Source organism: Cajanus cajan, chromosome 1, assembly GCF_000230855.2.
Source record: "Cajanus cajan strain Asha chromosome 1, NIPB_CcT2T_4, whole genome shotgun sequence".
Lineage (NCBI taxonomy): Eukaryota > Viridiplantae > Streptophyta > Magnoliopsida > Fabales > Fabaceae > Cajanus > Cajanus cajan.
This window is the reverse complement of record NC_138517.1, coordinates 2,935,240-2,943,900: the sequence shown is the minus strand read 5'-3', so window position 1 is coordinate 2,943,900 and position 8,661 is coordinate 2,935,240. Positions and strand designations below refer to the sequence as shown.

Below are 8,661 nucleotides of genomic sequence, written 5' to 3'. Positions count from 1 at the left end.
ATGACAACAAAATGGTTGAATATAATTCTAGATGGCAACTCAGCCTTGGGTCCTTGCTGGCCCAGGATTTTGTCTGAATATTTGGAAGATATAATCAGGTTTGAGATTTCTTGCTTCTCATATATCTTAAAGAATAAAAACTAAAACTTTTCATAGAAAATTTTATGAATGAATTTTTTTTAGCACAAGAGAATGGGTTTATGAGTGGAGGGAAAATATAATAAATGAAAAAGTGTTTCAAGAGATAAATTTTTTATTTTTGTGTTTCATTAAACTATTCCATAGCTGCATTTTTCTTTTAAGAATTTAGATCCAAAAACTGGTGAGCAATTTTTTTTTTTTTTTTTGATGTAAGTCACACCAAATAGATCCTCTCCTACATTGTTGACTGCAACAAAAAAAAAAGGAAATGAAGAGAGAGAGAGAATGAATAAATTAAGCAAAATGATTAATTACTTAATTAATTAAGAAAAATTAGATTACGATAGAAATGCTGAAGAGTGAAAATTATATTTTTTGTCTTGTTATTTATAAAAAAATATGATTTTGATACCAATGGAAAAAATGTAACTTAAAAGATAAAGAAGTTCGAACGAGATTCAGTGTTGACTATTGAGTTTAGACAATATTATATAAAATTGATAAGATTTCAATTTTAGGATTGATCTTTAATTAAAAAAAAAAAAAAAAAGGGATAGAAGAGAAAGAAATAAGTAAAAAATTAATTAAAAAGTAAACAAATTTGGTTGATGAGAAATAAGAGAGGAGAGGGGAAAATAGTGTGGAATCCACGGGTTATTTCCACTTTAATTTTCGTTCATCTATTTATTTCTTTTTTAACTCTTTCATAATTATTTTAAACCAAAAGCATTTATTTCTACAAAATGTCTCTCCTATTTTCATTCACATTTTCCTTTTAATTTCATCTATCTTAATTGATCTGATCTATTTTTTCTTCCTACCGAATAGATCCCAAATTTTCAATAAAGACGTATTCTTTGTTGAGAAAAAAAAATCATTAAAAAATTTAGGGTCATCTAACTTTAAATTTTTATTTTATTTTATTTTTTATTCGTTATATTGATTTTTATTTTTAGTTTTTATATGCATTTAAGTTTTGACAGTGGTAAGTGGTCTTCGGGCACTATTATTTTAAACTTTTCATATTTATTTTGTACTTAAAATAATATCATGCACACCTTGCACTCGATTTTTTTTTTCCTTTCTCCCCTATTGTCCTATTCACTTCCAACTTATTTATTTTTGTCTCTCCACAAAATAAACCTTACTCTGTCTTCCCTCCTCGTCTTCATTATATTGAAGGTTGTTGAGGTCAATTCTGATGTGGTTGTTGCCTAGGTCAATTCTGATGAGGCAGAATTAATTAATAAACCACCCCAATTAAAAATAACTTCAAATTGTTAATAAACATTAGTTTATATATTTTATCACGTCTACCATATTTGGTTTATATATAAACCCAATTCTAGTTAACCTTGTTTTAAATTATTAACTGGGATTTAAATATGTTCCCCCTAGTTTGTGAACATTTGCTATCATCATGTGTATTACTTCTTTACCCCATTGATTATGCAGGTCCTACTTTGACAACTCAAGAGAAGAGGTAATTTAATTATAATTTTTCAGTATTTAAATTATCTATATTGTAAACTTGCACTTAGTTACAGAAATTGATTGATTTCAAAACTAAAACTTAGGGCTTCTTGTTTATCCATACACCTTATAATTTATCCAATACTTCACTAAAAAAAATTCCCAACCATATCTTATCCCTGTATTAATGTGTTTTGGTCTGAAGGTATATGCAAATATAATAAAATGTGATTGTTAATAAATATTTAAGTGGTATAAAGCGTTATATGATATGTTTTGAAGTGGTATCTGATCTAAAATTAGCTTCGTCATGAGCAAAATGATAGGAATTATTTAGTATGGAAGAAAAATGACTGAAACTAGCATTTGGAGGGTGTTTCTCTTTATTGAAATTAGTACTATATCCTCTCTACCTCGGTACATTTTCTTTCTATTTTTAAAATCCCAAAATCAGTTTCTTATTGCATTGTAACAAAAGGAAGAAAACTACCCTGGACTAGCTAGGAAAATATTTGTAGACCAAAAGAGCTGGAAATAAAAAATGTACTTCAGTTTAACATGGCTCTTCTTGGTAAATGGCTCCGGAAGTTGTTAAATAAAGAGGTTAATTTGTGTGTTAGGGTTTAGTATCAAAAGATGGGAATGTGTAAGTTGTGGGAGTTAGGCAAAATCTGTAAGAGGGAAAATTAAGGAAAATTGGATTGTAGTGAGATTAAGAAAGTTAGGAGATGAGAGTCAGATGTTGTTTCAGAAGAGAATGAGTAAAGGATATAGGGTAATTATATGTATATATTCTTATTCTTATACTCTCTTTCACTTTTTGTGGCTCAATTGTAAGACCCATTTTATCCAACATGCAAGCAATTCTGACCAAGTAAGAAGGGAAAAACTTCTTTGTGTATGTCATTTAGTTTGCTTGTATTTGGTCTTTCTGGGTTCATATATTGTTTTAATCAGAAAAGTGACTTTTAATGGTGAACATATTCTGAGTTTGGTTAAAGTAGAAGGGTTTAATTTTTATTTTTCCCACTGGGATAAGGATATATTGCGTTTGGTTTGTATTAGATCTTTGTAATTGTTTTCATGTTGTAAGGCTTGAGATATTCCTTATACTTTATTTTTTATTTATCTTTTGTTTTTTTATTATAAAAAAATAAATATATTTTAGCTTACTACGCACTAGTTGCTTTCTACAGGGAGGCCATCCTACTTGCGAGCTTGGTTTAGTAATGTACAACGCCAGTCCAAACTTAGGTATTAACTTCTTCTTCTTTTTTTTTTTAATGTTTTGCATCTTTTAGCTCAAGCAATTTTTTTTTTTGAAAAGCAATATATAGTAGTTGTGTACTCATTATTATTATCCTTGATTCTACAACACATAATGTCAATTATTTGAATCATTCCTTTAGGAAGCCCACATTATAATAGGGCATAAGTTCTTCATTGGAAATTAATACCTTCACCTATATATATATAAGGCATTATTGATAACATTTGATCATTGTGAAAAATGAGAATATACATAAACCATTAAATCTTATTTGAATGATAAAGATTAAAGATAAATATCTTTGATTTTAAGTTTAAATATTTCTATGATTATTAGCTAACTTTTAATATTGATAATTTATATATAATTGTATAATCTAAATTTTTAATAGCATTCTTAAAATGAAAAGTTTCCGATCTCATTATATATATCTCCTACATACACATTATCTTGAAGCAAATACTGAATCTTTCAATTTTTTTGTATAGGTAACGATGTCCAATATATAAATTGGACAAAAGATTTGGATTACTTCATACGCGTTCTGTCAGGTTTATCATTTAATGGACCAAATCTATATCAGCATAAGATAGCAGAAGGTTTGGCTGAGGCTTTAGTGGTATGTTATCATACAAACCATTAGCTTCCATTATTGATTTAATTATCATACATATGAGATGTGCATGCAATTACCTTAATTAAGGCTGTAAATAACAATATGAATCTTGGACTGAGCAGATGTTCCCTAGGCCACCTGATAAATTGGCAACAATACAAGAATATTTCATGGGTGAAAGACATTGTATTCTTCTGGCAACTGGGAACCCTGTTCCCCAAAAAATGAACGTGTCTGTGCCTTTGATCAAGGATGCAAAATTTGTTCCATCACAATTAAAGCCTCTATATGGTAATTTTCTGGAGGTGGCACCAATATTTGGAGAGGTGATATCTTGGAACTATTTTCTTACTTTTTGCTGAATCATAGCTTTCTGTTTAAACTATGTCCATGTTACTACATGCAGTTGGCGATAAGCCTTTCGATAATTACTCCAATGCATCATCCAATGTATAGAGAGATTTTCAATTCGGTAAGATATCTAATGGGGCATGATTCTAGCCAAAGAGTAACTATAGTAGAATATTTAGTATAATGCTAGTAACGATTATGGAAGTGCTAATGAACCCTTTTAGTTTGGCTAAGCCAAGATTTAAAATTTTTATAAATTGCAACCATGAAACTATGGTAGCAATATCATAATTTCTGAAGTGCATAACAATCACAATTATGACCATATTTTATTTATAATATTGATAACCATATAGAGGGAATGAATTGAAGCGTGTGAGAGCAAGATGTGGTAACTGATACCCACCACGTTAAGAAGCAACTCTCCCGGAAGCTTGAATTCGTTGGTGAAAATACGTGAATAATTTTATGTATATAACAACCCAAATAAATCAAGACATTCTAAGTGAGGCTTATATTATATTTTCCATAATGATGTGTTTAGGTTAGTTTATATTTCCCCCCTTCTTTTGCAGGCGAATAACGTTTCTCCAATGGTAAACAATCCCATTGAGTATAGAATGGATGAGCTCACTTTTTTATTGTCAAGAAATTTTAAAGAGGCACACAACGTCCTTTACAGAAAAGGAAAAACAGTTTCAACATCAAAAGAAAGTGCAGTACCAATGAAGACAAAATCTTGTGTTACACCTCCCATAATTTCCTCTACCTACCCTCAAGGTTCTCTCTCTCTAAATATACGTTTGTTTTTTGTCATGATTCTTTATCATTTTCTTCTCATCATCATCTTTCCCAATCCCTAGTAACATAATGATTTCTCTGTTCAATATTTTCAGAAAACCTACTTTCGGCTAATAGCATGATCCCCATGGAGCAAACCATTGAAGGTGTTCAAAATGTTATGCATGCACTTGTACGTATATAGCCTTTTTTTCAAATTTCAATTTACATTTATGTGGTTGAATAATTTAAGTTATTTTTTCCTTTCACCTTCAAGTAGTTAAAATTCTAATTTTAGATTGTTTTCCACCTATTTTTGGTTCATTATTTATTTATTTTTCATATACTTTTCTGCAAACATGAAAAACATTCTTGTTCAGGAGTCTGCAGTAACCTCCCTGCACCCGGTTATCCCTCAAGTAACTGCAGCTCAGACATGTGACCCTTCTCCCATCTCCTCTCAGCTGCCAAAGCAAAATGTGTTTGAGAACTTGATGGCAAATCTTTGCAATGATGATGGTGGTGATATTATACCATGGAAAAAACCCAAATTTATACCAACATTCAACGAAGAAGAAGAAGAAAACAGTTTCCGAGACCTTTTTAAACTAGACAAGCCTCTTATTCCTTTTGTTGATACCCTTGGACAAGAGAAAACATTGTCTTCTAACCAAAGCATTTCATTGGAAGCCCTCAAAGAAGGAGAACCAACACAAGTGCTTATGGATATTGCAACACAAAGTGTATCAAAAGAAATAGCTGGAGAAGGGTCTTCAAGAGTACAAGCTCTAGAACTAGGAGGCAATGTCAGCCTAATGAATCCTATTCCTGCCTCAGAAAACTTCTCTAGTTTCTCATTTTCTCAACCATTGGTAGCATCCACTTACACAGCTGGAGAAGGGTCTTCAAGAGGACTGGCTCAAGAACAAGGAAGCAACATGGGTGTGGTGAACAATATTCCCACCTCAAAAACCTTCTCAAATTCTAATTTCTCATTTCCTCAACCAGTGGTAGCATCCAATTGCACAGTTGGAGAAGGGTCTTCAAGAGGACAAGTTCAAGAACTAGGAGGCAATCTGGGTATAACGAACCCTATTCCCACCTTAGAAAATGGCTCAAATTATAGTTTCTCATTACCTCGACTTATCAATCCTGATTTATGGCCTATGTGGGTAAAAGAATTGCAACAACCAAGTGGTGGGAATAATACAACAGTTGGATTAGGAACTCCTAATCCACTTCCACATGATCCTCCACGAGTTGGTGCTTCACTTGGAAATTCCTTGTTCCCTAACTCAACGGAAAACTTGCTCAATCAATGTCAATCAACTTCATCACCAAGCTTTAATCCAGTGCTTTCTTATGGCGGTGGTGGCGGTAGTAGCGGAAATGGCAGTAGTAGTCACCAACAATTGCAAAGACAGATACCATATAAATATACTGAGTTGAGTCACCTAGGTACACCTGCAATGAGAGAATGGGCGCAGCAATATAATCCCAGAAATATTTTGCTTCCACCACTTCTAATGGATATTAAGGACTATGTGGTTGCATGGGAGGTAAAGTAACTCATTACTTGATAAATGCATGACCAACATATATCTTATCAGAAACTTGGAACTTAGAAGGTATATATACTTATCATTGCGTGCATATGTGAATTTATTTGTCACAAATAAATGGCTTCTGACTTCCTTGATTGAAGTTCTGTTTGAAGTTACTTTAAAAAAACAAACAATTTAATAGAAAAGGTAAAACCATAAACAATCTATACCTTTATATTTGTCTTGATAATTAATATGTTATACACACTGTTAACATTAATTATGCATATCACTTTTAAGTATTTGAGTAGGTTGAAAGAGTACGTGGTCAAAAATTATACTTTGATATATTAAATTTTCTGATATGTTAATATCGCTTATAAAGATGCTTTTTTGATGAATATATTTTCTTGTGCATGTAGGGGTGTTTGGTTGGAAGAGTTCACGCCTATCGTGCATGTCTTAGTCAAGCAAGGGTATGATATATTTAAGTTATTGTAGAAGAATATTTCTTTGACTTAGAATGGCTAATTTGTTAGATAATATATATTACAAGAGACTTCTATTTCAATCTTATTTTTAATTTGAGGAATCTTCATCGTAACATTTATAAGAATTGACTATAATAGTTGAAAATTTTCATTTTTTCCCTTCTGCTACAGGTCATGATCAAACCAACATCACCTTCATCGTAAGTGATTCCTCTTCTCCGTTCCTAAAATTTCTTAGAAGTCCTTTGTGTTAATTATGTAAACAAACATTTTCCAAAAGCTAAGAAAATAAAACTAAAAAGTGAAAATATTTATCATGTAATATTAAGATATAAAATTAATTTAAAATATTGAATTATACGGTTACTAAAAAAATTGAGATACGGTTCAAAAAAAAAAATATTTACTAGTCATCAAGACCCTTTGTTGTAGTCATAATGTAGAATTTTCTCTATAAAAATCCAAAAGTGCATACATAATTATGTCTAATCTAAATGTACCTTGGGCTCATCGGTTGGACTTCAATCAAGGGCTATTCATCATCAAATATTGTTTAACTCATGTTTATACTTTTATTTTTATTGTAGGCTTACTTCTACGTGGTCGAGTAGGTTGGAGATCCTCATCTTCATACCCATAACGGCTGTCAAGCATACATTAAAGTAATTTTATGATACAATGTTACTGCTGATTTTTTAAGTTAACATTATCTTTTGTGAAAAAATCTTATATATATTTTAATGTCATTTAAACTTAGGATTATTGGTCGACCTATAGATTACGTGTTCTTTCACATAATTCAGTTCAACAATCTTGACGTGTATGAACATCTGATGAGTAAAAATTTGGTGAGTCATATAACTATTATGTTAAATAACAATATCCTTTTCCCATCTGCTATAGAGTGGATAGATACAATTTTTTTCTGAATATAAATGTTTTTTAGAATATAATACTCATTTAACTGTTTCATTTTTGTGTAGTGTGCAAAAATTGAACTCCCATTGCATACTATAATCTTATCTACAACGGAAAGCAAACACCATTTCTTAGGAATAATTTTTCCAAGGGTGAGTGTGATCTCAATTTTATTTCACATCATTTTATTAATTTCCAAATTTTCATTTGTCTTATGATCCAATCTTTCTATGCTTTTTCCGATATTGCAATTTGACTTACACAGGATACAGTATTTGTTGAACCTGCATAAGGATGACTTTGTCAAGAGCCAAAACAAATCCAAGTAATGAATAAAATGTTCTAAGAGCTGCATATATGCTGCAAGGTAGAAGAGCATGAAACCATAGGGAAGAGAAAGAGACCGATTAATCATGAAATCATGTTATAGAATTGTTAAGAATTTATATAACTTTTGTTATGTTTTGTTTATTTTAGTTCTCTTGATTGGATTTGTCATATACTGCCAATTTAAGTGAATATGCTTGATACTTTTATGGGTTTTAATTTTATTAATTTGTTTATTTTTAATTATGATATTCGTACAAAATATTTATTATTAAAAATAATAATTAATCTTCATCGGATATCATTAACATACATAAATATATGCATATAATTAATATGTTTTTTAAATTATAGTCATACTCATTCAATTCATAAGTAAGAGGACTTCTACCTTCCTTTGAATTTTGAATAGTTTTAAATTATTTTGTGTTTTAAATCATTGACACAGAATTGGATTGATTTAAATTAGAACCATGCTATTATAAATTTGTAATGTATTCAACAAGATATATTGATCAGAATCCATTTAATCACCATGGCAGTTAAACATGTTCATTTATTTTTCAGAGAATTAATGATTTCAACATCTGTGTTTATAATGGTATGGTTAATTTGATGATTTGGATATGTTAGGTACGTTGGCATAATTTTTAGTATCAATTGGTGACTGGATGTCTTTCATTTTATACTTAATAATAAAATCTTCGAATCTCTCTCACTGTCTCACACACATGTAGTTTTTTTCTCTCT

The 8,661-nt window shown here is 30.5% G+C and overlaps 2 protein-coding genes across 4 annotated transcripts; both read left to right on the top strand.

The window, feature by feature from the left end:
* Positions 1-4,836, top strand: LOC145955119 (mediator of RNA polymerase II transcription subunit 25-like). The gene is made up of 8 exons (XM_083069835.1): positions 1-98; positions 1,597-1,624; positions 2,811-2,868; positions 3,373-3,503; positions 3,623-3,826; positions 3,907-3,972; positions 4,427-4,631; positions 4,748-4,836. Exons 1-8 carry the CDS (start codon positions 1-3, stop codon positions 4,834-4,836), a joined length of 879 nt encoding a protein of 292 aa, XP_082925961.1.
* On the top strand, positions 3,124-8,431 carry LOC109818262 (uncharacterized). 3 transcript variants are annotated; one of them, XM_083067651.1, is made up of 8 exons: positions 3,124-3,972; positions 4,427-6,190; positions 6,598-6,651; positions 6,838-6,866; positions 7,254-7,328; positions 7,424-7,514; positions 7,650-7,736; positions 7,850-8,431. In XM_083067651.1, exons 2-8 carry the CDS (start codon positions 4,991-4,993, stop codon positions 7,874-7,876), a joined length of 1,563 nt encoding a protein of 520 aa, XP_082923777.1. In that variant the 5' UTR covers positions 3,124-3,972; positions 4,427-4,990; the 3' UTR covers positions 7,877-8,431. The 3 variants fall into 3 exon arrangements, with proteins under 3 accessions (XP_082923777.1, XP_082923775.1, XP_082923776.1); XM_083067649.1 differs by having other exon boundaries at positions 7,650-8,431; XM_083067650.1 differs by having other exon boundaries at positions 3,124-6,190; positions 7,650-8,431.
* The last annotated feature ends 230 nt before the right edge of the window (positions 8,432-8,661 follow it).

What these genes read in the sequence shown, in the direction of transcription:
- LOC145955119 (XM_083069835.1), top strand. Translation starts at nt 1, where the DNA reads ATGACAACAAAATGGTTGAATATAATTCTAGATGGCAACTCAGCCTTG. An exon ending in TATTTGGAAGATATAATCAG is followed by an intron (nt 99 to 1,596) that starts GTTTGAGATTTC and finishes TTGATTATGCAG; the next exon opens with GTCCTACTTTGACAACTCAA. An exon ending in TTCCTCTACCTACCCTCAAG is followed by an intron (nt 4,632 to 4,747) that starts GTTCTCTCTCTC and finishes CAATATTTTCAG; the next exon opens with AAAACCTACTTTCGGCTAAT.
- LOC109818262 (XM_083067649.1), top strand. Translation starts at nt 4,991, where the DNA reads ATGAAAAACATTCTTGTTCAGGAGTCTGCAGTAACCTCCCTGCACCCG. An exon ending in CATGTCTTAGTCAAGCAAGG is followed by an intron (nt 6,652 to 6,837) that starts GTATGATATATT and finishes CTTCTGCTACAG; the next exon opens with GTCATGATCAAACCAACATC. An exon ending in AAACCAACATCACCTTCATC is followed by an intron (nt 6,867 to 7,253) that starts GTAAGTGATTCC and finishes TTTTTATTGTAG; the next exon opens with GCTTACTTCTACGTGGTCGA.